The 27,547-nt window shown below is 33.6% G+C and overlaps 2 protein-coding genes across 2 annotated transcripts; one reads left to right on the top strand and one right to left on the bottom strand.

The window, feature by feature from the left end:
• The first annotated feature begins 4,890 nt into the window (after positions 1-4,890).
• Positions 4,891-11,678, top strand: LOC108986995 (SH3 domain-containing protein 2-like). The gene is made up of 10 exons (XM_018959819.2): positions 4,891-5,165; positions 7,561-7,683; positions 7,795-7,864; positions 7,961-8,112; positions 8,913-9,014; positions 9,146-9,346; positions 9,454-9,516; positions 9,649-9,798; positions 10,614-10,688; positions 11,188-11,678. Exons 1-10 carry the CDS (start codon positions 5,106-5,108, stop codon positions 11,302-11,304), a joined length of 1,113 nt encoding a protein of 370 aa, XP_018815364.1. The 5' UTR covers positions 4,891-5,105; the 3' UTR covers positions 11,305-11,678.
• Positions 11,679-12,380: 702 nt separating this feature from the next.
• On the bottom strand, positions 12,381-18,596 carry LOC108986986 (squalene synthase 2). Its single transcript, XM_018959809.2, has 14 exons — positions 18,155-18,596; positions 17,789-17,831; positions 16,483-16,572; positions 15,821-15,896; positions 15,271-15,340; positions 14,592-14,735; positions 14,398-14,502; positions 14,076-14,222; positions 13,689-13,764; positions 13,505-13,593; positions 13,164-13,255; positions 13,007-13,052; positions 12,778-12,862; positions 12,381-12,693 (listed from the first exon to the last, which is right to left on the bottom strand). Exons 1-13 carry the CDS (start codon positions 18,347-18,349, stop codon positions 12,791-12,793), a joined length of 1,245 nt encoding a protein of 414 aa, XP_018815354.1. The 5' UTR covers positions 18,350-18,596; the 3' UTR covers positions 12,381-12,693; positions 12,778-12,790.
• Between the last annotated feature and the right edge of the window lie 8,951 nt (positions 18,597-27,547).

The following is a 27,547-nucleotide window of genomic DNA, read 5'->3' as shown; positions in this document are numbered from 1 at the left end:
TTAAATATGCTTTAAACATATAGTTACTAAAGAGTAAATAACTTTTTAATACTGTAACTTATTACTTAAGTTATTAGCTATTGAATTTTAAAGTTATAAATTATATTTCTTACTACAATCTCAAACATGCACTAAGACTATAGATTCAGAGCAAAAAAATTAACCGGACAAAATCGGATCACTAGTCTTATTTGTCGGTTTCGGGGTGTATTTTTTTAGACCGGGCCAAGATTGACCAAATGTATATATATTATATTATTTTATATAGTAGTTATATAAGTTAATTATGTAATTTTCATTAAATGGGTTACGATTGACCATATATACAATGAAATTATTTAATATTTATTAACCATGTATAAAATATTAAAGATATCATTTAATTTTAATTTTATTGATTTAATTAATTTTTGTATTGATTTTTTTATCAAAAAAAGAAAAAAGAAAATTGATAGCTAATGATCCGATTCGATAAAAATGATGAATTAAAATTTTTGACTTGTGCCCTCCAAGACCGGATCAGACCAGTTATACCATTGTTTTTTCACTATCAAAGTTTCAAATCATGAAAAACCACAAATTATAAATATTTTATAATGAAAAGTAATATTTTTTACATAGTGAGAGTTTTGAACATAAAATATATCTCTCGTTCTAAAAAATCAAATAAACAAATTTAAAAAATAGTTCTTAAAGCGGATTGTATCCGCCATTTGAGACAAACGGTAGGTTGTTTTTATAACTTGCATTGATAGATAAGTATACGAGATCAAGGACTGATTTAAGCTTGTAGCCACCCAAATAATATACTCTACTGATCAGTGCAATGTGATGGAAAAAGCACGTCATGGAACACTCATGGTTATACCTTATGCACCTTTCAAAGTTAAATCGTGTTCAAATTCCGATCTTGTGCCTGAGAAAAGACATTACGGTCTCCATAAGCAATAATTTCGTGGTCAGAGACTTGGAATGAAGTCGTAAGTGCACCGCATATCAACCTAATTAAAGCCCCACAAAATGAAAATAAAGGCACGCAATCAACCATCATAAATAATATTATAATTATAAAGTGCAGAAATATCACATAATATTTTTTAAAATAATAAATAAATATAAAAGTTATATGATTTTTTTTTTTATTTCACTCTTATTCAAAAGAATTTTGTTATATTTTTATATTTTACGACTATATCTAACATTCATCTTCACAAGTATTGCCACCAAAACCAAATTCATGTGCTAAACGCTACGCAATTTATTATGGATCTATATTACATTGATGCGTTTTTGAGTATTTTGTTTTCTTTCTTATAGTAACGCTATATAGTGCCCTTTTAGTAGGGGTTAAGGTTTTTGACAAAAATCGCTGCTTATCAATGAAGGTCAGTTTCATAGAAGAACTGACCGGACTAGCCAATGAGGAGGAGAAATATCGACTGTATCAATTCCAACGATTCTCTGACAATTCTCAATTGGTTCTCGGTGGTTGATATGTTCATATGAGAGAGAAGAAACATAAAGCATTGTAGTATGAGAGAGGAGAGAGAGAATGAGAGAAATCATGGAAGAAGAAGAATTGAGGAATGAGACGAGGTAAAATCAAACGACGCATTTTGGTTTAAAACGACATCATTTGACTTATATATTTTTTTACATGTAAAACGTAATATCAAACGATTTCATTTCACTTATATATATTTGCATCTGTTATTTGTAAAACGACGCTATTTCACTTAAATTTAAGTGAAATGACGTCGTTTTACATTAGATAAATATAAAAAATATATATTCGATCAACTGGTTTGGCAGTTTAAAACAGGTTTGAACTAGAACTGAATTGACCGATGTTGGTTTTGGGATATCTCTACTGCTGGCCAATCGATTCCTTGCCCATTTCTGCCGATTTCGTACTCCAACGGCCAGTTTGACTCGGTTACGACTGGTTTGGCCGGTTTTTGTACACTCCTACTTTTTTTAACTTTTTTTAAAAAATTAAAGTTTACTATCAAAAAATTAATTTTTCATATGAGTTTCAATTTTATTTCCTTTTTTTTAAATGAGTATTCTGAATTTACACACTCTTAAGACTGTAAATATTATTTCTCATTTTCTATGTCCATCTATTTAGTTTTAGGAAAAATACACGTAATTTCTCAAACTCCTATCTTATTTGCAAATGCAATTATCTCTAAATCGTTATTTTTGACCGTAATCTTCTTAGAGCTCATTTGAATTTAGAGAGTGTTTCATTTTATCTTATTTAATCTCATTATTAGAATTTTATCAAATTTTTACATAAAATATAATAAATAATTTAATTTTTTCAAATTCTAAAATAATAATAATAAAAAATAATATTCTAATAATATTTTATATAATTTTTAACTTTCATAAAAAATTATTTAATCTATCTCTCAATCAATATCAGCCCTTAACTATCAAAAGAAACTTGTGATGCATCTTTCCTTAACCAAAAAAAAAAAAACCAAACATAGTTTCTCAAAAAACGAGAAAACCAAGAAAAAGTCGACGACGGTGTCGAGGATGTTCTGGGAGGCAATTTATTTATTTGTATTTTTGCTTTTTAATGTAGTAGAGTTGTATTATCTTTCTGCAAATCTTTAAAACAATAATTTTTAAAGGAAAAAAGAGTTACATCATTACGTCTTGACAATTTGGGGATGATAATAAATATTGTAATAGATTTTGAGGGAGTTATAACTTTTATATACACATATTATATATATATAATGATGTTGTAATAGATTTTGAGGGAGTTATAACTTTTTTTAATGATGTTGTAAATTTTTTTATTTTTTTTAAAATATTTATGATGATTAAAAAAATATATGAAAAAAAGAAAATAAAAATAAAAAAATGAAATATACATTCAATACATATTTTCAGACTAATTTTTCGTTAGTTGTAGCAGTTCTTTTTAGTTAATTAAGAATATTATCATATTTAAATTATGTTAAAACTCTAATTATTTATATAGTTATACTTTTTTAAAAATATTTAACAAAATTTGATCATTTATTTAATGATGAAATATTAGTATTTTATAAATTAAATTTGATAATTTATTTATGATATGATATTTATATGTTAATTATCTATTTTAAATTAATTTAAATCAGTATTTAAATTTTTATCATTTGATCAAACTTGGTTACTTTAAAATTAGTGGTACTTGTGTAAAATCCTGTATGGCGCAAGATTTTCTAATTGATAAAAAAAAGCACGTTTGCCACATCTGTCAAATTAAAGAAAAAAATAAAGTGTAATTTTGAATATTAAAATAGTCTAATATATAAGAATAAAATTATTATTTATTTATGTTCATCATTTATTATGAAATTTAAATTATATTAAAAATTCAAATTAATTAGATAATTTTTTTCTCTTAAAAATATACAGTAAAATTTTATCATTTATTTAATGATAAAAAATTAATATTTTATAAATTAAAATTGATTTTTAGTGTATGATATAATAAACAGTAATAAGATATGCGGAAAAAACATGCGAAGAAAAAAAAAACAGTTTCTTTATTGTTCATTTAAAACTCAAAAATTAACATTTTTTTCCATTTTTTCTTTCTTCCTCTCTCTCATTCCCTACACACGATTGCGGTATTAAGTCGCACATTGGTATTCATACGGACAAAAAAAAAAAAAAAACTCTTAACGGTTTATTATTGTTCATCATATTATTGATGAATAGTAATAGGATATGAAAAAAAAAAAAAAAAAAACTGATTTACTGTTTATTACTGTTGAGATGAACAATAATAAACAGTATACTTATAGATGCTTTTTAAGTATAGCCAATACAAAAAATCTACTCAACCTCCTACTATTCATACAACCTCCACACTCCATATTATTTTTAATTATTATTATTTTTTTCTTTTATTAAATATTTATAATATGAATAATGAATAAAAAATTTGAAATAATTTAAAAAGAATAAACTCAAAAAAAATATTAAAAAAATATTAAAAATTTAAAAAATTTAAAAAAGAGTGGAGTGTGGAGTGTGGTGGAGGTTGTGTAGCAAAGCTCATAGGCAATATACACACTAGTTTAGTTTTCCTTTAGCTACGAATGCCTAAAGACAAAAAAAAAAAAAAACAGAAAAAGAAAGATGCATCATGTCAAAGCAACTTTTCACGAAGAAATAGAAAGATTGACGTAAAATGGAAGGTTTGGATGTTAATGATTCAAGGTGCCTTTGGCTAAGCCAACACGAGAAGTAGTGGCATTAATTATTTCAACGACAATAAATTGTGGGCATTCGTTGGTTTTGAGATTCTTCCTTAAAACTTACCAAAAACAATTACGAAATTTAAAATCTTTAGAAAGTTTTTGTTCGTTCGTAAAACAACATTAAAATAATTCTCACGTTGAACGTTTTTATATTAGCAATGTGTTGAGTGTGTAAAAATCGAGCTTAGAAATACATTTTTTCTAACATAATATGAAGGTTATTAAATGGTATAAGGTTAAAAATATAAATATAAAAAATAGAGAGAATTTAAAATTTTAGAAATAATTTTATTTTGAACACATATATATATTTTAAACTTGTTAATGAGTATATAGCCTGATACCAGGTTTGTGTCCTGATTTAATGATTTATATAATTTCTAATCTCTAAAATGAAGGTTTGAGGTTCGAAACTTACCTCCTCCAAATGTATCGATTTGTTAATGAGCTTTTTTGATACATTTAAAAAAAAAGAGTTTTGAATACAAGACCTTCATTTTAGATGCCGGAGGTTTATGCCAATCAGTCTATGAACATTTAATAAGCTTAGTAACACGTGAAGGAGATAAAATAAATAATATAAATTAAGACCTTTGAAACGTATAAGAAATATGAAGATTTAACTGTAAAAAACCCCAATAGTTTGCTTTGCGCCCCATTTTTTAGCCAATTCGACAGTGCCCGGCACGAAGGTACGAAAAGTTCAAAGTCCCATCCAAATACACATCGAAAGCCCCCTCTCCCTCTCACTGCCTTGGAACTCCGTTTGCTAATCCTCTGTTCGAAGACCGAAAGTCTGGTTGCGCAGGTTCGGATCCGGTCCGCTGGTGAATGGAGGCTATTAGAAAGCAAGCCACCAAGCTCCGAGAACAGGTCGCTAGGCAACAACAGGTTCTCCTCTCTCTCTCTCAAACCCTATTTGAATTTTATGGCCAAAATATTGGACCAGATCCTCTACTATTTCGACGTTTCCGTTAAATAGAATTAGATCCGTTTTGATGCCAAAAATATGAATAGTTTTCTTTTTCATTGACTTGATTTTCTTCCAAACTCTATTTTTTGATCAGTTTAGACATTGTTTTAGTGAAATTATTTATAAGTTTGGATTCTTTTAGAATGTGGCAATAACCCAATAGCTAGCCCCGCTGATATTTGGTTGATTTATCTGATTAGGCCATATCTGTACGAAAATAACGATTATTGGATCTACCAGATCGTATTTTGAATTCGGAAGTGACATCGAAACGACGAAACCCACCAAATCTAGAATTTTTTCATAATCACATAAGCCGCCATTGCCGCTGATCGATGCAGGAGAAGTCATCTTTTAATTGCAAAGAACGAGCTGGTGGAAACTTTTTTTTTTCTTCCAGCTGTAATCAGCACAATGTTTGGGGACACGAAATGAAACCTGTTGTTTATGCGGTAGTTTGATTTGATAAATGAAAATAAAGGTTTTATTGGAAGGATGAAGAGAAAGATTATTAAATTAGTTTCTTCATGTCTTGATGTTGTTATAAGTCAGGGCATGAAGTAATTGGCTCCTCTTTGGTGATAAACTTATTGCGTGTTTCCATGGGTGGTGAATGGGGATATTTCTTTTTGCATAGCAGCCCAAGGTACAATTCTACGGGCCATGTAGAAAAAGGAGCTATTGCTGCAAATAATGTTACTGTTTTGTTTACCATTAAATTTCCCTATCATGTTTGTTGATGTCTGTCCCTTTTTTCTTTATAAGTAAAGCAATTACATTACAAGTGCAAGGGTCCAATCCAAGTATGCATAATGTATGCAAGAGAAAACACCCAAAAAATGTCAATAATAATGAAACAAGCACAAAGTTCTACAAAATCAAAACATTTGTGAGGGCTTTTTTTTATTTTTATTTTTTTTTAATTTTAATGAAAAGGAGGGCGACACCTCCATTTATTAATAAAAACCCTCACTCAGGCGGAGGAAATTCATGAGGGCATTAGAAACATCTGTTGATGTATGTCATTACCTATAGTGAGCCTCATTTATCATGATAGGGTTGTCCATAAGATGATATAGCAAACACAATGGTGCACAATTCCATGAGATATTCAGGCACACACTTGAAATGGAAATAGAGAACAAGATTTTGTAGGGTCCCAAGGATAGCCCAAGATACATCTAAAGTTGTACTTCAAAGAGATTAGTCAATGTTCCAATTAGCGTATGATGGAATCATTATAACCCACAATTCCCTCTCCCTCTTAGGCAATGTGGGATCCCATTATAATATTCTAGATTGAGTACAAGAGGATTGTTAATGGGTGATCTCACATTGTCTTAGAGGAAGAAGCTCTTGCAGTTTATAATGATTCCAAAAAGATCTACTTATTAAAAAATTTCTTTAGGGGCTCCAATGGTAACATTGGCTAGTACTCTTGGAGTATAAGCTCATGTATGGCTTGGGCTTTCCTTGGGTTGCTACAGATTTGATTGTGGGTTTGATTTTGGCTTGCAAGAAAATTAACTTGCATTTTATGGTTTCTCATTGCGTGTTGTATATATGTGCATTTCAGTCATTTCAGGTAATCTAGGCAAGCTTTTCATGCTTTTGTTCAGTTCTTGTAGACTTCTTTCTTTCACATCTACTAAGCCCACTCACATCTTCTCCCCTCCTACCCATAATAACGGGGTGGACCCTAGATTGTGGGTTAAAGACTCACTAAGGGCTCGCTTGGTTCCTTAACTGCACTTAGCTCAGCTGAGTTCGGTTTAGATTTAGATCTCTTCTAATATCCAAACACTCAACTCTCAAATCACTAAACTCATCTCAACTCAAAACCTCTTTACACATGGAACCCGCAACCTTTTTCAACTCAACACCTCTTTACACGTGGGACCCACAACTTTTGTTAACTTTTCATAATACATCTAAACTCATTTTAACATCCAAACACATTTTAGGTGGACCCCATGGAATTCACTTCACCATCTCAACTCACTACTATTTATAGAGAACTCAACATCCAAACGCAGCCTAAGTGTGTGCATAACATACTAATGAAGTAAGGAAAAAAATAAAAAGGTTCACTAGTGTACTTTGACTTTGATCATGGATTTGATGCTCCACTTCATTTGTTCTATCTTTTTGCTCACCGCTTCATATATAAATATATATATATATATATATTTTAGAATGCATGCCTTAATTATTTTGTGTTCTTAATTTATCCTTTAGTTTCTATAATTTTATTCATTCTTATTTGATGGTAACATGTGTGTTAATTGTTAATTACATTGAGGTCTATTTTAGGCTGTCCTCAAGCAGTTTGGGGCTGGGGGATATGGAGGTTCCGACAGCTTAGTTACTGATGAGGCAGAACTTCAGCAGCATCAGAAACTTGAAAAGCTTTACATATCAACACGTGCTGGCAAGGTTTGTGTTGCCCTCCCCTGGCCTATCTTTAATCTTTTGCTCATTAGGCATTTATGCTAAAAACTCCTGTTTTCTTCCTTGGCTTACAAAGATTCACCATTTAATTTTCAGCATTATCAAAGGGATATTGTTCGTGGTGTTGAAGGATATATTGTCACTGGTTCCAAACAAGTTGAAATAGGTGAATTGGTGAAAGCTTTGATGCCAATTTCTTTAAACAGAGTTTGATATATGAGGACTGAACATGGATATGCTGTCTACCACATCTTGTGTGTAGGAACAAAGTTTTCAGAGGATAGCAGGAAATATGGTGCGGAAAATACATGTACCAGTGGTAGTACATTATCAAGAGCTGCACTAAATTATGGGCGTGCTCGTGCTCAAATGGAGAAGGAACGTGGAAATCTGTTGAAAGCTCTTGGTACACAGGTTTGACCAAGATTTTAATGCACCTGAAAATGACATTCACTAATTTGAGGTTGCATGAGCATTATATTTTTCCTATACCTCTCAAATTCATGGCAGAAGTTCTTCTCATGAACTGCTACTTTAATGAGATTGTGTGGCATGGATTATATTCTTGCAATTTTTACTCTTTTTACATATATTCCTTTTTTTAAGTAACTCTTGATTTCCATAGATGTCCTTGGGGTTCATTTTATTTGTATACAACAGAGTAAGTTGTGCTTGTCTTGGATGAACAACTAGTGGTCTGACTGTTAGTTGTATAATCCCAAGTGCTCCAGCATTTTGCTGAGTTAATTCGTGAAGAGTGCAACTGGATGCAACCTATGAACATGGGAAATTTCAAGAGGGCCCAAAGGATTGGGGGCAAAGAGTGAGGTAGAGAGAGCGGGATGGGGGAAGCTAAAATTGACGGTATGATCTAGTCTTTCAGGCAGTGTCTTAAACTGGGTCTTTCAAATATCAAAGGGTACTTACAAGCATTACAAGTGGTATATGTTAAGTTGACAGCAGAAACCAAGTGATTTGTCTAGTCCATAGTCTTCTATTAAATAATTGTACTGAACATGACATTTTTTTTTTGTCCTTCACTCCGAGTTTATATTACCTTATCTGAGCTTAATAATTGTTGGAAGGCTTATTTTAGGTTTTGATTACTTTAAATATAATTCTTATGATTTCAGATTCTAGATATACCTCACTTTTCTCCTATATAATTGCCATTTTGATATTGTTGGTATTTTGTTGAATGTTTTGATTATTAGGTTGCAGAGCCATTACGAGCAATGGTAATGGGAGCTCCATTGGAGGATGCTCGACATCTTGCACAGCGTTATGATAGAATGCGACAAGAAGCCGAGGCTCAGGTATCACTAAATATGGCTTCTTGCTGGGGTTTGGTTATTGGGAATTTGGAGCTATCGACTTGATAAGTTCACTAGAGCTGTTAGTTTTCCTCATACAAGCCAGTAAAACACTTTCTGTTTAACCTAGACAGGCTATTGAAGTTTTGAAACGACAAGCAAAAGTGAGAGAAACACCAGGCAATAGTGAAAGTGTTATGAAACTGGAAGCTGCTGAAGCAAAACTACAAGATCTGAAGTCAAACATGGCAATATTAGGGAAGGAAGCTGCTGCATCAATGGCTGCTGTTGAAACTCAACAACAGAGGTTAACTCTCCAGCGACTTATTGCTATGGTAGTGAAAGTTCCTGTCCAATTTCTTTTACAGGTTTAATCAATCCATATACTTTAGGACATCAGATTTGAAAAATTTCCCGTCTTTTTTCCTTCTATGTTGTGAAGGTTGAAGCAGAACGCACTTATCATCAGAGAGTACTTCAGATACTTGATCAGCTTGAAGGCGAGGTATCCCATCATGTCACAATGTCCTCAACCATTATGCTCTTTACTATTGCAGCCGAGTTTACCATAAGATGACTTCAATAGTTTTCTGTATCAATTTGTGATTTTTTACTGTCAACTATATTTTATCAATAGATGATTTCTGAACGACAACGGATTGAAGCAGCTCCTAGTCCTAGTATGGATAATACCATGCCTCCACCTCCGTCGTATGAAGAAGTCAATGGCATATATGCTTCTCAGAGCAATAATGGAACAACGGACTCCCTGTACTTTTTAGGGGAGGTTAGTAAAATATATCTCGTTCCTGCCTGTGACTTTGGCTGATGAATAATAAAACTGAATTATTTTTAATTTATTTCTTTTAAGAAAATAAACCAAGATAAAATATCAAAGATTTTTTTTTTTTTAGGTGAAGAGCATATATGTTTAATTGATTCTACTGATAAAAAAAAGATATATGTTTGATTGATTCTATGTATTTACGTGTCTGTGAGTATGTGTATCTTAAGATTCTTTGCATTTTCTGTATTATTAATATATATTAAAAATTATAAAAATACTAATTTATAGAAATAGGTTCCTTTTCTAAGTACAATGCAAAATTTCGTTTGGATAATGAAAAAAAATGCAGGTGGTTGATTCCTGCCTATTCTTGAAATAAACTACTCGCATGCTCTCCCTTTTAAGTTCCCAAAAATTGAAATTTATATTGAATGAGAAATGTTTTTGTATAATTTTTTTTATCTCATGCTACATATGGTTTTGGAAATATGAGTAATACTTGGTTGAATATGGAAGATGGTAGATATATACACTGGTGTTCTTTGATGGTTTATCAAGGCAAGCTTTGGTTCAGTTAATGATGCATGTATCTCTTAGAAACACGCAGTTTTAGGTAAAAACCAAACCCAGTTAGTTCACGGAAATAATACTGGGTCTCACTGGTTAGTCAAAAACCCTGATGGATCTTGAGGGTTTGTCTGGATTTTTACCACATCTGATCTGATTAAATAACTATTCAAGTAGCAGGCTGAGTTTAATAACACTAGTAGTTACCAACGTGCCTTTTTATTGTATGTGCTGACATTCTCTTGCAGGTGGTGCATCCGTATCAAGGTGAATCTGACGTGGAGCTCAATTTGTCAGTTGGGGACTATGTTGTTGTCCGCAAGGTTACATCCTTATAATCTAACTCTATTCTTTTTTTTTTTTTTCCTTTTTTATATGTTGGCTGGTAAACGGCCCGGCCCATGTTTTATGATTAGAACCAAGTTGGTGAATGCAAATCTGATCGCAACCAATTTGAGTAGGGACCAATCTACTAACTTGGTAGATGATTAAGATATTTTCTGGAATAATTTATTCTAACACTGTATTTTGAGATGATTAATGATAATTTTCTTTGACAACTATAAATTAGAATATAATTGATAAATAACTATATTTGAGTTAGTTTTTGTTTGGTGGTTATAAAAATGTTGACTGGGCCTACTTATTACATGTTCTGCCAAAACCATATTTATAGATTGCATATCTGAACTTTCATTGGAAAGGATTGTTTGACGGGGTTCCATCGTAAATCCTTCTTTCCTTATGGTGCTGCAAGTGCACTGTTCTGTATTTTGCTGAATCCAGTCCAAGCATAACGATCATATGCTGTCCTATTGACAGGTGTCAAACAATGGGTGGGCCGAGGGGGAATGCAAAGGGAAAGCAGGTTGGTTTCCATTTGGATACATTGAAAGAAGGGAACGTGTTCTTGCAAGCAAGGTGGGTGAAGTGTTTTGAACATTTGTGTTCAGTTGGCTTCTTTAGCCGAAGGATTTTGTACGTGTGTATGTTTTGCTCCAGCCTCCAAGGTGGAACAGATCTTGTGTTCTTGCAAATAGAAGAACTTCTACTGTTACATATCTCGATGTGAAATAGATGCTGTCTGAACCTACACCCCCCCCTCCCTTTTCCAGGGGGTCTCTTTATTGATATAAAAGCATTTCCCTCTTTCTTTGTTTGTCAGTACTTGTTGTCTTGCTGATGATGAGTGAAGTAATCTTTTCATTCTGTATTTTGTTCTATACTTCACTTTGTTGGACTATCCCTCCAATTGTAATCAAGATTTGAGTTTAAATCTTATATCATATGTAGCGGCTAGCCTTGTTATGATTTCACTGAACTTGTGGTTTTACTTTTTTTTTAATTTATTTAATAAATATCTAGAATATTTTGAAAATATATAATATTCCAACAACAGAGGACCCTGAATAGTGAATAGCATTAATAATATTGAATGGAAGGAAAAAAAAAAAAAAAAAATTTCAATATTATCAACTTGTTTTACAAGGCTACAGAATTTGGGTTGTGGAGAGAAGATCTAAACATCGTAGCAGCTGCCACGCGGTCGGCTGTTTACTTGAACTGGCAAAATTGATCATGCTCGGTTCGTGGATTTGAAAAACTCTCTTTACGTTTCCTGCTTCTTCGAGAGAGGTTCTAGTTCAGTTTCGTTTCCGCCATCGTCATGGCTGTCAATGCGTGGTGGAACTGAACTACATATAAATTTCATTGAAATGGGGAACGACGTTACTTGGGTTTGGAGAATTGGACTCGTCACAGTCAACTTAATTCAATTTTTTGGTTGTACTTTGACATGTGACGTGTTTCGTATTGCTTCTATTTTCCCATTTTGGTCCACTAAATACTGGAAGATCTCTTTTTCTGAATTTCTGGAGCCGCAGAACATAAAAAGTGGAGACATCGCATATGAGGGTGAAAATAAAGGGTGTAAAAGCTAGCTATATCAATTGTCCAATGCTCTATTTGGTCGTCAGGACACGGAATGAGAAAATCCAGATTCCAGTAACCTCTCATGACAGAATCGCGTGAACGTAATAACATTTCTTGTGTTGCTTTAAAAAGCTTCAAAATCATTGCTCAATCCCACATATTTGTCTAAAGAAAAAGTGGAAAGAGGAACTCATTTGATGTCTTAACAAGTCGAGAGTTGCCAACAGGTAAAGAGTTTCCTCCAAGAGGTTGGAAACTACATATTTGGCACCTTTATGGTGGGTATACATACAACCTTCGGGACAAGAAAAAAGCATTTAAATATTGACTACAAACAGAAATGGAACAAAGCATGCACTTGATAGCCAGCCATGCCGGCAGGAAACTCGAGAAGTTCTGCATTAACAAAAAACAAGAAAAATGAGAGCAGTGGAAAATAATGGACTTCTTTTAATTGTCAACTAAATCATCAATTTTTACCATTAGTGGAACCTCAATTATTTGGTCGTTTGGCAGAGAGGAGATATGCAAAAATGATGGACAATATAATGAACAGCATAACAACCTGCATTTTAGGTCAAAAGATTATCATTCCATGTCTTAAATAACATTTATCTTTTGGGAGGAGGAGAGGGTAGTTCAAAACAAAGATAGATAATCATCAAGTTTTGGAAACAAGATTAGCTTGATAAATAAGCAAGATACTTACAAGAGTCGGATTTAATCTAGGCTCGCTCCTGACGACGTAAGATTTTCTGATGAAATCCATAAATCTTTATCAGATTTAAATAATTAAAACAACAGCAACAATAACATTAATGAAGCATTTATGAAGCTCATATAAGACAACTAGGAACCATGACAACCTTTTGTTAAGGACTCCAGAATTCCTGCAGATTTTCTGTATCGCATCCAGCCTGCTCAACGTTTTTGTTGCATTAGGGTCATTCTTGTTGACCTACAGAAGTTAGTGCACTCTTAGCAACACTCAGGAAAATGCAGTAACAAACACTAAGGAGTTGAAGCTTGGTTTTACAAATCCTCATCATATTTAGTGGTATAGTAAGTAGACAGATCAAAACATTCGATGTGGTTTATGAAAATTTTCTGTAAGTGTCGGATATGAAAGAAGATTCCAATATATGAGCTGAAGAATATTTAGTTGCAAGCAAATATATCTGGTTAATTATTAAGAAAAGCACTGTACCTTTGACTTCAGCATACAAGAAAAATCAAAGAAAGCACCATATACATCAGCCATCGTTTTTGTTCGGTAGATGACTTTGGCAGTAAGACCTATACAACATAACCGCATATGTTGATTAAAGTTTTAGTTGTCTGACATGCCATGAGATTCAGACGTAAGGAATGCCCATAAATAATTAACTTACCACGCCTCATTTTAACTACACCTCTGAAGACTTCAATGTTGTTGTAGCACAACGCCAGTGTTCCAATGGCCATGATCTGGCAAATGTAGCAAGTCATATTCCACAGAAACATTTCATAATTATTAGGAGTTTTTAAACATGAAACAAATCTAAAGACACATACACCATAAATCAGGAACTGTTTGGATTTTGTACCATAAGCAGATCAGGGTAGATATATAAAATGAAAAACATATAGCTTGCAAGTTACGTGTGCATAAATACCTACATCCATACTTATATGTCAAATTAACAGACACGAGAAAATAATAGTTGAGTTGGTTGATTATTACTCTTTTAAAAAAACGATACTAAAAAAGCCAGAGTTTGTTGAGAAGAATTCCATGCCTGGGGGATAGCACAAAATCGGAATATCGAGAGATCACGTAAGGCAGCCATGTATTTCAAGCAATCTTCCACATGTGTCAAAGCATTGCTGACCATGTCATTCAAACATTGCACTGCCTTTTCAGAGTTTTCCTCATATTTCAAGTCCTGGATTGAAAAGATGAAAAACTGTCGATGAGAAAATGAAAAACCCGATAAAATGAGTGAAATACAAAATTTCAAGGCATTTTCATATTCCTACCCAAAATTCGTTTACATCTTGAGAAGGCAAAAAGAGACTGATAAATATAGAATTGAGAAGAAGCATGGACAAGAGGTGCACCTCAAGTTTGTTAACGTATTTACTCCAGATCTCGCGAGGCCAAAACATGCGAGACTTTGGTATCTCATTAATATCCTCCAGATAATCTCGTATTATGTTTGTTTTCTGTGATTGTAGAACAATCATTATCAAATTTCTAAGCAAAAGGATCTAGAGTGAAAATGCTTTGGCTGTTTCAAATATCAATGCATTACCTGAAGAAATAAACCCATTGAATTCGAAAGATGATCTGGAGCCAAATCTTCTGACCCAGAGGCATGGAAAAGCTTGGACAGACCTAGTCCAACAAGTCCTGCTACATAGTGGCAATATTCATCATAGTCATCAATTGACTCTACCTGCAGGATGAGGAAAAATGTATTTGCGTCACATAAAGTACATATAATCTTGCTACATGGAGGACATTTATCCGCCGGATGTCAGAATAAATTCTAGATTGGGTTTCACATAACAAGAAACTGACATAGTGGATAAGCCCCAACTTAGTGAAGAAGAGTGGGCATCATTATTATACTAAGACTAGATTAGGTGCTCTTAGTAACTTGTAGCTTAATGATTTGAGCTGGGGCATCTCAGAAGAAGGTACAGTTTATATTCTCCTAGTCCTTCTTCTTCTTTTATTTGGAAGGGGGTGGTATATCCAACATACACACAAAATCAAAGTCTGATATAAAGCTTTGTTGGGTTGAGCTAAGTCGTGCCTTTAGGCAGGTCATAATAATGGCAGAATATTTTTGTCATCAGTTCCATTAGTTCCACCAGCCAACCATTTTCAACTTAGCCTCACTTATGAAAGTGACATAAACTCTAAAACAAATATGAAAATCTCAAGCAGCTGTTAACCCTTTTCCAAAACGAGCGTGAATAACAAACCTCCTTGCATATAAATTTTGCCATTCCTGCACCCATTCTTTTGGTAATATCTTCAATTGCCTCCTGATAACTGCAGAATTGAAACAAGTTTTATGAGTTATATACTAAAAGAATGTTAAGCAAGAACTCGTATAACATAGGTGACATACGCATAGATGTTGTAAATATTTAAACAATTTAGTATACCCGATAGATATTAACTCATGTTAATTATTCATTATACACAGACTAAGGGCACAATCATACAAAAGGGCCAGCACAACATGGACCATAGTTACAGTGTGCCACATTAACTTCTTGGGGTACATTCAGTGATAGAGTGGAATTGCTAGGGTAACATGTAGATCGTGTATGCCATGTTACAAACTACCTAAAAGAAATAAGAGACAAGCTCTATCTTATAATCAGGTCGAAAGTTGTAAAAGGGGGCCAATGATACAGATTATAATCAAGTCGTGGATAGAAAAGCTGTAACAGGAATTATTAAAAACAAAAGCAACATTATCATACCCACAGAAATAATTTCAGTATTCATAGAGGAAGAAGTAACCTCTTTCCAAGCTCAAGAAAAGCAGTTGATACATGATGAAATTCGTCCATGAGAACTTTGTACTCCTTTGTACCACCTTTAAACGGAAGAAAAGAAGAAAAATCAGCGGCCAGACATCTTTTGCATGTTAATAATGGATAAGTAACATACAAGCATACCTAAAAAAACATGGCTACGGATTTTTTATAGAATAAATATGGAGCTTTTATCTTGTAATAGATAAAATGATTGACATGAGAAAGCTCAAGTTCTTAGTTTACAAACCTAGCATGAAGTTGAGATCGGGAATTTGACACATAATTAAGATTCAGAAAAGATAGCACATGAAAAGCAACTAAAGAATCTCAATCACAAACGCGAGAACTTGCAAATATATGTGTACACGTAACACACACCACAAACACAAAGAGGTTAACAGCAATAGAACTGAAGATAAAAAATGGGGTCTACAAAAAACGATAGCTTGAATCACCCACTTAATAATGCTACCTGCAAACACTGAAAGCAATTACTGAAGGGATTATGTGATAACTATGGTGTTAAAACATTTACCAAATTGGACATCTTTTTTATGACAGAATGAAATGGATGATAAGTTCTTCAGCATATAGAATCTAGGAAAAATAAAAAGGAGAACGGTCGCAAGATTTCAAACAACTCACATGAAAAATGCCACTCACGATCATATATGTGACGATGAAAAGCTATAAGGATAGGCACTTTAACATCTGTTTGTATGCTTGTATCATCCTCTGTAAACAAACCATCAAGGAAAAGTTGATCAGTTGGGTGGATCAATAATAATACATAACACTCAAAGTTGGTAAAACGAGAATGATGCAGGAAACCAGTAATCCATAAGATCTGAAATTAATGCCAAATCAAAACCAACTGTTTTTTTTATGAGAAATTCTATTTGCAATCCCCACTTTGGGACTGTATGTGCAGGCACTTTATTAAATGAGAAAGATCATCATTTTAGGAGGGATAATTTTGTAATTTTAAAAAAATTTAAGGATAAAATTGCATAGGCTTGCATTGCAGTCCCCAAATGGGGACTGTATCTAGCATTGCTCTTTTTTTATTGCTTATTTACGTAACATTATATTTTTTTTGTAATTAATGATAATGAATTTTGTTAAAAAAGTGCAAAAGGGTGCCACCCAAGTACCTGGAAGTATACATAGGAGGACACAAATCTTAGGGAAAGAGAACAAGAGTTTAGAAAATCTACAATAGAAGAATCTAGAAGTGCCGTGGACAGTTGACCATTCGTACAAAGATTTACGCATAAATATTTTTAGCTCTGGTAGCGTTTTCTCACAGTCTTCAAAATTGCGGGCACTATGTTCGTTCCAAATACACCGCATTACGCACATCAGAGCGATCTTCCATAAAAGTACTTAAGAATCTAAAGCAGAATACTATGAAAATTGTATCGGTTTGCCAGAGTGAGTAGCTATTAAACATATGCAGCCTTCAGATTCTAAAGTTAGAACTTGGCTAAGCAAATCATGTATAAATCCAATTTAAAAATTCACCAACATCTCGAACAAATTCTGACAGAGAGTAGAGTATTTAAATCGGTAAATGCAAACCCACGAGGCTCCAGCTCATTAAGAGGAAGTTGTATTCTTCACAACTACTTGACAGATACCGAGGTATTATTTAGAAGATGCAAGTGCCCGAATGGTAGCCTCCAGCTCTACACCGTCAACCCAACCATGAGTTTAAATATTCATTCACAATCTAATGTTACCAACCAGAAAATAACTAGGGCTACCTGCATCTAGATGAAGCGTGGTCTCTTAAAAAATCAAATTTTCATAAAGGGCGCATCAAGCTTGCATTTTACACAAAACATGATGCTAACAATTTGATATAGTTCTTAAATTAAGTTTCTCGGACAAAATATTAATTAAGAGAAATCATATGGAAAATCTAAGGTTATAGATAATAGGAACAAACCAACAGTATCAAGGGCTCGAAGAACCAGATAAAATATGCATACCTGCAAAACAACAAAAGGTATAACTGAGACATAAAATGTGATGTATTTCTAGAAAGTAATATAAAAGGCAATCTAACTAGAAGATAGCAAATCCGAAATCCATGAATAATCCCATCCAAATCATTCAAAATTCCCAATAATGTGCATTAATTTCTTGAGCAAGAATATCGTGCCTGAGATTGCAATCCCGACACCCAAATTCAAACATGCAAAACGTGACCGACAGAATAAAAAAGAAAAAGAGTATCGAAACCAGATTCAATCAAGATTATCAACAATAAGCGAGACACATCAGACATGAATTGGGGAAAGGGGGGGCTTACGGCGTTGCGAAGTTCGGGGGTGAGCTGCTGAATAACGAGAGCGAAGCTGCGAGAGACCTTGTGAAGCATGGTGTAGCAGAAAGCCCAGTGTGGCTCCGGAGGGATCTGCTTCTCAGCATGCCTGGCCGCCATTTTCAGCTTCAGCAGCGGGTAAAAGTCATCGGGGTTTTTCAGAACCGCACCCAAGCTCCCCATTCTTTTTCGTCAAATCGGATTTCGTTTCGTTTCCGGAAACAGTCGCGATTCCGAGAGAAAAGCGAAATAAATAACTACGGAAACTCACAAAGGAAGACGCGTACACCCGCTGTGTGTTGGGGTAGCAGCCTTTTGTAGGTGCGGACAATGCAGTTTCGCCGGGTCTCTTATGGCGTCCGAGAAGAGAGAGAGAGAGAGAGACACGCGCACACAGTTGTGAGTGTAAAGTCGTTGAATTGGATTCCTTACGTATTAAAAACAAAAAGAGCGACTTTCACATTATAGAGATGGCGTTAAGTTAACTTAAAAATATAATTTTATTTAATAATTAGCAAATTCTTTTTTTTATTCTTATTAAACTAATTAATTTTTTTGATTCTTCATCTATAAATCGTATATTTATTATAGAAAAACGAAAGGAGAAATTAAAAGAGATGTGATGTGTAGTCTGTGAAATGTTAAGTAAAATTATTCTTTAAAAAGAATACACTATTTCAACCATTTCTTTAGAATATTTTAATGGATAACACACCCAAATACAGATCAACGAAGATCTCTCGTAATTAGAGCAATTTTAATGGACCATTTATCATACATTTTTTTTTTAAATATAAAGAAATGTTCTTAAAAATGCCTTTTATTGTATTTATATGAGATTCCTCTTTTTTATTGTTAAGCAGGTCCCCAAAAGGGTTTAATTGATACGTGATTTTTGTTTCGTCTTTCGTTTATTTCGATAAATATATCAATCATTTTTTTTTCTATTGATTCTTTTCCGATCGAGATGTATGGATCTATGGGTCTATGTGTGTCTATATAGATCCTATTCATGGTTAACGAAAATGTGTAAAAGTTCTATTTGCCTCTGTCATTCTATGAGTCTCTTCCTTTTTACGTATGGCATCGCCACTCCCTTTGACAACATCCACTAATTTAAAAGTCATATTTCGACCCGAGTATTTTCGGGATGCCCCTAATAACCAACAAATGGCAAATCCTTTTCCTTGTCTGAATCCTATTTCAATAGGAACTTGATGAATCGATCAGCCTACACATCTTGCTTTTACTGCTATGTCAGGAGTTACTCCATCTATTGCTTAACGCAAAACAGATAGTGGATTCGTTTATGTCTTTTGTTGAATCTTTATCTTCTATTTTAAATATACATTTACATTCTGCTACGATAAATCTCTAGAAGTGGAGAACATTATTTATCATTGTAAATATTTTTAATTAATTTATCTTCCCTCCTCTTGCTAAATTTCCCATTTATTCAACTCTCTTTATACATATTATATAATTATTGAGATTGAATATTTTCATAATATATTTTGAGAATATTTTCATTATATAATCTTTTTTTTAATTAATTTATATTTTGATTTAGCTTATACATTTGGATTAATTTAAAATATGACATAATTATATAACATTGTATATAAGGAGATATTGTAAATATCAAAATATATAAAGATATCATTAATAATTAGAGAACGTATTTGAAATAATAAAAAAGATTAAAATATATAATATTTAAATGATATGAAAAAATAAATAAATAGAGAAATTGATATATAATATATTATAAACTCAGCAAGTAAAATAAAATAAAATAAAATAAATTTTAATAATGCATTTTAAAAAATGGGATGAAGAATTTCATTGAGAATGCTAGGCTGCCCGATAAAAGACTAATGAATGGTGGCCGTGGCATGCTGCTGTCCATTCACGACGAAAATTGGTGCTCTTTTTTATTTTATTCAAGGGCCTTTTGACGGTGACGGGGGGTGTGAAAACGGGGAGATGGATAACCACTAGCTGGCAAGTGTGGACTTTTTCAAGCATCAACCTCGTTTCTAACGAGTGTTTGACATAAGAGCGGTGCTAATATGCCATTTGAGCAATACCGTTCAAATTGATCGCTAATCACTTTCGTAAGTTTTTATTTTTATTTTTTTAATATATTTAAAATTATTTTTTAATTATTAAATAAAAAAATTATCTAAACAGTATATTTGAACGGTTCATTTGGAGAGATAAAATAGTTTTTCTCTTAAAATAATAAGGTTGCGTAGGGGCCTCGCCATGAAATGAAAAGTATAAAAAAAATATGAGTAGTGATACGTATATTTATAATTTTTTATATAATATTTATTTTATCATTTTTTTTATTTTTAATTTTTAATTTTATAAATTTAAAATATCAATAACTGGTACATCAATATATGTATTTTTATATAAATATAAATGATATTTTCTATGAAATATACAAGGTTGCGCGCTCTTGTATTTTTTCATTTTTTGTGATAATGCTTTCAAATTACTCGATAAAAAGAAAAGGGATGGACGGTGGATTGAGTTTTCTTTTGAATTGGGTCGAAAGACTTTCTTCAATTCATTTAACTTTTTCTTATAATATATTTTATTTCCTTCTGATTGAGTTCTAAGACTTTCACACACCCAAACAAAGAAAAAAAACACACGACAATTTTAACTTTCGGCCCCGGAGACTTTGTAGTGATTTTTATTAAAAGAAATAATAGTTACAATTGTGAGTATATAAATATTACATCATTATTTAAAAAAAATAAATAAATATAAAAAAAATTTAATAATACAATTTATTTTCTTTTAAAATAACTACATAATATTTACATATTTTATAATTATATCTCACATTACTCTAATTACTAACGTGCGAAACCAATATTAGTTGTGCCGGTCAAAATGGAGCAGGAGACCCATTCTTACTTGAAAGCAATGAGAGAGAGAGAGAGAGAGAGAGAGAGTCTATTCCAAAAGTTGGTAACATAAGAAATAAGATAGCATTGACAATTGAGGTAGGCTGCCACGTTGACAAATTTATAAGTTGGATTGCTCCTTTGATGTCTCAGTTCATTTATGCGCTGTCCTTTTGTCCTAACTCGGAGTAATTACAATAATTAAGAATCTCTTTTTCATTTAAACTCTCTTTGAAAATGGGTAGGTATGGATGGTATTTGGAAAGAATAATATTATTATGCTGTTTTATTTTATTTCTTTATTTTGATTATTTATGTATTTAATTTTTTTTTAATTTTTTTCTTTTACTTATTAATTAAAAAGTAACAATTAATTAATGTATTGATATATTTTTTTAATTTTTTAATATTTTTCTTTACAAATTGAGTAAGATCCCGTTTAAGATAGTAAAATTATTTTATCTTATCTTATTTTATCTCATCATTATAATTTTTTTAAAATTTTTACATAAAATATAATAAATAATTCAATATTTTTAAATTTGAAAACAATAATAATATTAAAAAAAAATATCTTAATAATATTTTATTTAACTTTTAACTTTTATTTCAATTCATATTATCACAACTCACAACTCACTATTTAAATCACACCTAAATCTATAGCTTCATTTAATCATACTTATTACTTACTTTGGGATATTCATTGGCTTGATTACTATAATTTCAACGTGGACGTGGTGCCCATTCAAGTCTATATTAAAAATAAAGTTTAAAATATTATTTTTATAGTTAAATTACTCTATGTACCTTAAAATTAACTTACTCTATTTAATTTTTAATTAAACATTTTACTCCATGTGGAAAACTTAAGAGAAAACTACATAAAGAGAAAATTTAATTTCTAATTTTTAATTAAAACTACATAAAGAGAAAACTTAAAAATATTAAAAATCTAGAGAAATCTTGACCAACCCGATCAAACAATAATACCTAACAAATTATTTTTTTATAACTAAAAAGTGATGATATTATTATCTTGAAAAGTTTACAACTTAAATCTTATCATCTTTAAATGGAAAATCTTTAATTATTTGTCGAACTTGGTCCATCATTTTCTAATTCTTAAAGGATGTAAAGTTTAAAAATGCAATCTTATTCGAAATTTCATAATAAGCCGGATGTTTACGTAACAATTTCTAAGTAGCCGAACTCTTGAGAATTAAGAACTATCTAAGAACCAATAAAAACAAATTGAGGAATCCTCGAATAAAAAGAAATTTTTTTTACAATTGCATGTATATGCAACACACATTATGGATTGATTAGCACAATAAAACATGGGGAAAAACTAATTGGATGGTCCGTGGCATTGTTTTAAGTTATTACAACATGTAGTGACTAGTCAAGAGTATGATGGCTTGATGGCATACGACTCGGCTCTCTAAATAAAAAATTTGGATTTGAAATCCCTCATCCATTTTATTAAAATAAAAAAAAAACATGTACGTAGTGACTAATCCATAAATTAATCAGCCCCAACTTGTGAAAAGCTTGATACTTAGGAATTCACGAAAAAAAAAAGATTAAAGTATTTAGATCCAACCACTCCCTTAGTACTAAGGTATTTAGCTTGACAATGGGAGAACCTCCCATCGGACCAGCCAGCAATGGTCAGCACTCTCAAAAACAGATTATTTCATTGAGGTTGACCATCATTGTAGCCTTTTAGCAAAGTATAACACCAAGCTCACGCCCATATTTCAGTGCCACCAAATCTTTTAGGATTTCAACGATCGAACTATATAATTTATTTACGTTCAGAAATGGCAAAACAATCGAACTCTGGCTCTATGATCATGATCAACAATCTTATAAGATTGCAATTATTTTATAATAAGTAAATGAACGGTCGGGCCGGGTGCCAGGTGAGATGGTGTCCTTGCGTGCAAACGCATCTTGCAAATTCCAATTTAATGGGCACCCAAAACAATTTTTATGAAGAAAGTCTAAGGCAACGAACAAGGGAAGTAGGACCGAGAACAAGCAGATGCCCTAGGGCACAAGTCGTACGCACAAGTCGTACGCACACCCATTCAAAGCAATTTCTGTCAAATATCATTTTTTTTTTCTTTTGTAGGCATTTATTCAAGAACAACAGCATATTAAATTCATAAATTAGCTAGAAGAACTGATACAAGGGTAAGGGTGATATGGAGTTTCTTTTTTTGGCTCTACTAGAGTTTTCTCGATTTAGCAGATGCCCTAGGGGCCAAGGCACAAGTCGTACGCACACCCATTCAAAGCAATTTTTGTCAAATATCGTTTTTTTTTTTTCTTTTGTAGGCATTTATTCAAGAACAACAGCATATTAAATTCATAAATTAGCTAGAAGAACTGATACAAGGGTAAGGGTGACGTAGAGTTTCTTTTTTTGGCTCTACTAGGGTTTCCTCGATTTGTGTGTTGTGCGTCTCGATGGCTGTCGCCGGGGGCCCTTTTGGCTCTTCAGTGTCGGCTAGGCGACTGCGGACCTTTGTTGATATGGTGGTGCAGTCTCCTTAGCCACTTCATGTGGTTGATGTTCCTCTTCATCTTGCTAAGGTCATTGCTAGCGAGCATTGTGTTTTTATTTTCAAAGGACGAGATCGATCGATCGATCTGCAATTCCTTTCAAGTTTTCCATGGTCCTTAAATTTTTACGACAACGCGTCACTTTGGATGTTATTCGCAGTTGCTGGGGGTTGGAGTCTCAACCAGTGGTATCTGCTATGCAAAGCCCCATTGGTCGGTTTTTGCGTCGGGATAATTCAGCATGGTGTGCCATAAGAACTGATGGGGCTCGAGTGTGTCTCGAGATGAATGCGGCTCTAGAACCTCTTCATGGGGTCTGGATTGGCATTCCTCATCAAGAGTCCAGTTCGTATGTTGCGATTGAATATGAGAATTTGCCAGCATTTTGTTGCAGATGTAATGCTCAAGGACATAACTCAAAAACTTGCCACTCGAAGGATGAAGGTAGGAAGGATTTGTATCAGAAAAAAGAAAGAAGGAGACAAACAAATGCAACTTTGGATGTCAAAAAATCAAGAGGTGGTTGGCAATCAAAATATGGCGAATCAGGTTTTGAGACTGAATAATTATTCTATGATTTTGGATTATGGGAAGAGGTTTGGTGGGTTTGAGTAATACAGATGTTGTTGATCAACATGCAGGAGTCTCTTTGCACCAGGATGGGAATGGAGAAGGCTTGCCATTAACTGTGGTGGAGACAAAGGTCGTGGTTAGGGTTGAGGTAGAAGAGAGAGAGATAAATGATGGGTATTGGAAGGAATGGTTTCGTCGAATCCTTTGTTTGAGGATGATAATTTAGCAACTAAATCAGTGCAGTTTTCTGGTTCTGATATTGTGCTGGATTTAAATGTTCATGCTCATAATGAGGATGCTGTGATGGTGGGTGCTGTTGAGAGGGGACTGAGGAATATTGCAGAGGTGCAGTTGCAGGTGCAAGTTGATGGGTGTGTGTCAGATCCCGAAGGCGTTGCTATAGAACATTTGAGTAAAGAAAAAGCTTGTACATCTGATAGGGATTCTCCAGTGAATAAGAATGATGGTAAGCGTGAGAAAATTCTTCAAAGTTCTACTCGGGTTCCTAGCAAACCCTCTCGTTTGAATTTATGATGTGTACATCATTGTTCTGGAATATCCAGGGTCTGGGATCGTCACGGAGGAGGTTATGTAAGTTAGTAAGGAAGATGAATCTAAATTTTATTATGTTGGCTGAGCCTTTTATTAGTGAGTCCAGGATGGAAGTCTTAAAGAGTAACTTGAAGTTTGAGAATTGTTATTCGAATCAAAGTATTGGAGGTAAACTATGGCTACTTTGGGGGGTGGTATGCAGGTTTCGATTATGAATACCAGTGCCTAGTATGTTACAGTTGATATTTTATTTGATTCTCGACGGATTTATTTTTTTGTGGTCTATGCGAAATGTAATCATCTAGAACGAAGGGAATTATGGAATTTACTCCAACAGGATATGATGCAAGATGCACAATGGTTACGCCTTGGCGATTTTAATATTATACGTGAGGTTGGAATCGGCTTTATTAATTGCGAAAGAAGAATTAACTGTGTGGATACAAAGGGAAGAAACTAGACTCTCTCAAAAGGTGAAGCTTAATTGGATGGAGAAGGGGGGAGGCGTCTGCCCAATTTTTTAAATCTTTTGCCGCTATGTCGAAGCCAATTGTACAAGAAATGTGATTGCGGGATGGCACTATTTTAGACAGCCCCGAATCAATTCACTCTAGTGCAGTGGAGTATTTTAGTTCTTTCCTTTGTGTTAGACCATGCAGAGATCTTCCGGCCTTTCTCCATATGTTGAGAGTGCTGTCTTGGAGCAGGATAACAGTGTGCTTCTACAGCTCCCTTCAATACAAGAGGTGAAAGATGCCATGTTTTCTATTCCGGTTGATTGGGACTTCCTTTTGCATGTAATGGGATCTTTTGGTTTTTCCCCGTGGGTCTATGACCTTTTTCGGTAGTGTATTTCAACTCCATGGTTCTCAGTTGTTATGAATGGTACGACGAAATATTTTTTTCCTAGTAGTCGTGGTCTACGCTAAGGGGATCCTTCATCACCGTATTTATTCATTTTGGTGGAGAAGATGCTTTCTTGGTTGTTGAAGCATAATTTTGAATCTTGAAAAATTGCCCCTTTCTCACATCCGCTAGGTGCTCCTCTTATATCCCATTTATTGTATGTTGATGATGTTATTGTGTTTGCTAACGGTGGGAGGTCCTCTCTTAAAATGATCAGCGACATTTTTAATCAATATGAGGATTGGTCTGTTCAGGTGGTGAGTAAATATAAGTCTTCCATATTTTTTTCTAAGTATATTCATATTGGTAGGCAACAACGATTATTGCGTTTAACTTCTTTTTTGGAAGGCTCTTTTCCTATGAAATATTTAGGGGCTCTTTTATTTTTTGGCCGTTTGAGAGTGTCTCAATTGATGAATTGTTGGGCCGTATTAGAGGGGGCATGGGGGGTTGGCAAGCGAAAATGTTGTTTTCTGGTGCTAGGTCCTTTTGCTACGACATGTTGTGGCTAGCATTCCAGTCCATTTGCTTTCTGTGGTGCAAGCGCCTAAGGCTGTTTTAGGTTCTTTAAATCAGATCATGAGTAGCTTCTTCTGGGGGTCCTCGGATGGTAAGCTGAAGCGCAAGTGGGTTGCCTAGCATAGGCTTTGTAAACCTACTCAAGAGGAAGGCATCGGCTTGAGGAACTTGGAGGAAGTTCAATCTTCTTTGTTTATGAAGTTTGCCTAGAATTTGCTAACACAAAACTCTTTATGGGTTAATTTTGTCAAAGCAAAGTACATTAAAGATCAACATATCACATTGGTTGATTCTAAGAAAGGTTCTCATTTTTGGCGAAGTATTATGGCGTCAGTTCCAAAAGATCAACATATCACATTGGAACTGACACCATGGCGTATATGGGATGGGCAGGTCTCATTTTGGCGAGACAATTGGTTGAAGTCTGGAGCACTTGTGGATGAGTTAAATATCACTGATCATCCCACGTTGAGGGTGCAAGATTGTAGACTTCATAATGGTTGGGATGTAGGTTTGTTAAGGAGTTTGGTGAGTGATAACAAACTTGAAGAAATCCTGGAGTGTCTTGGCAATCATAAGGAAGGTATGGATATGCTAATATGGAAGCTAGATGCCAATGGAGATTTTTCATCTAAGTTTGCGTGGGAGTGTTTACGTGTTAGAGGCCCTAAATCATCTTGTTCTGATTGGATGTGGAATTCAACTCTACTAAAAAAATATTCGATTACTTGTTGGAAAGCAATGAATTTTTACCTTAATGTGGATGCCCGTGTGAGTGCACTGGGGACTCCAATGGTTTCCAAGTGTGAATGTTGTGTAGGGGGAGCTTGGAGGATCATGATCATGTCCTTGCTACATGGTCGATTGCAAAGGAAGTATGGCATCGTGCTTCAGTGCAACTCGGAATGCCATTTGTTCCGAATTGATCTTGGAAAGATAAAATGGAACTTTGGTTCTGACAGGCAAACCATTCTTCTTAAACAGGTAATTTACTTGGCCTTGTACTTGTTATTTTAACTTGGTCTCTTTGGATTTAGAGATGCAAATCATGCATGGAAGGTAAAATGAATTCAGTTGAGTCTATGGTTGTCGATAAAAGCAGTAATTGCTTGGGTGAGACTTTGGATTAGAGCTGGAAAGAAATGTCAGGTTGGAGATGACCAAGTGTTGCTGGCTTTTTCCATTCCAATGAAGCCTTTGAAACAGAAGCAAATTCGTCTTGTCTATTGGCAAAAACTTGTTACAGGGTGGTTTAAATTAAATGTAGATGGCAGTTGTTTGGGATATCCGGGTCGTATGGGGGCGGGTGGAGTCATAAGGGATGATGAAAGGA

Source organism: Juglans regia, chromosome 13, assembly GCF_001411555.2.
Source record: "Juglans regia cultivar Chandler chromosome 13, Walnut 2.0, whole genome shotgun sequence".
NCBI classification, from domain to species: Eukaryota; Viridiplantae; Streptophyta; class Magnoliopsida; order Fagales; family Juglandaceae; genus Juglans; species Juglans regia.
The sequence above is the reverse complement of the archived record's forward strand: the minus strand, read 5'-3'. Positions and strand labels throughout refer to the sequence as shown.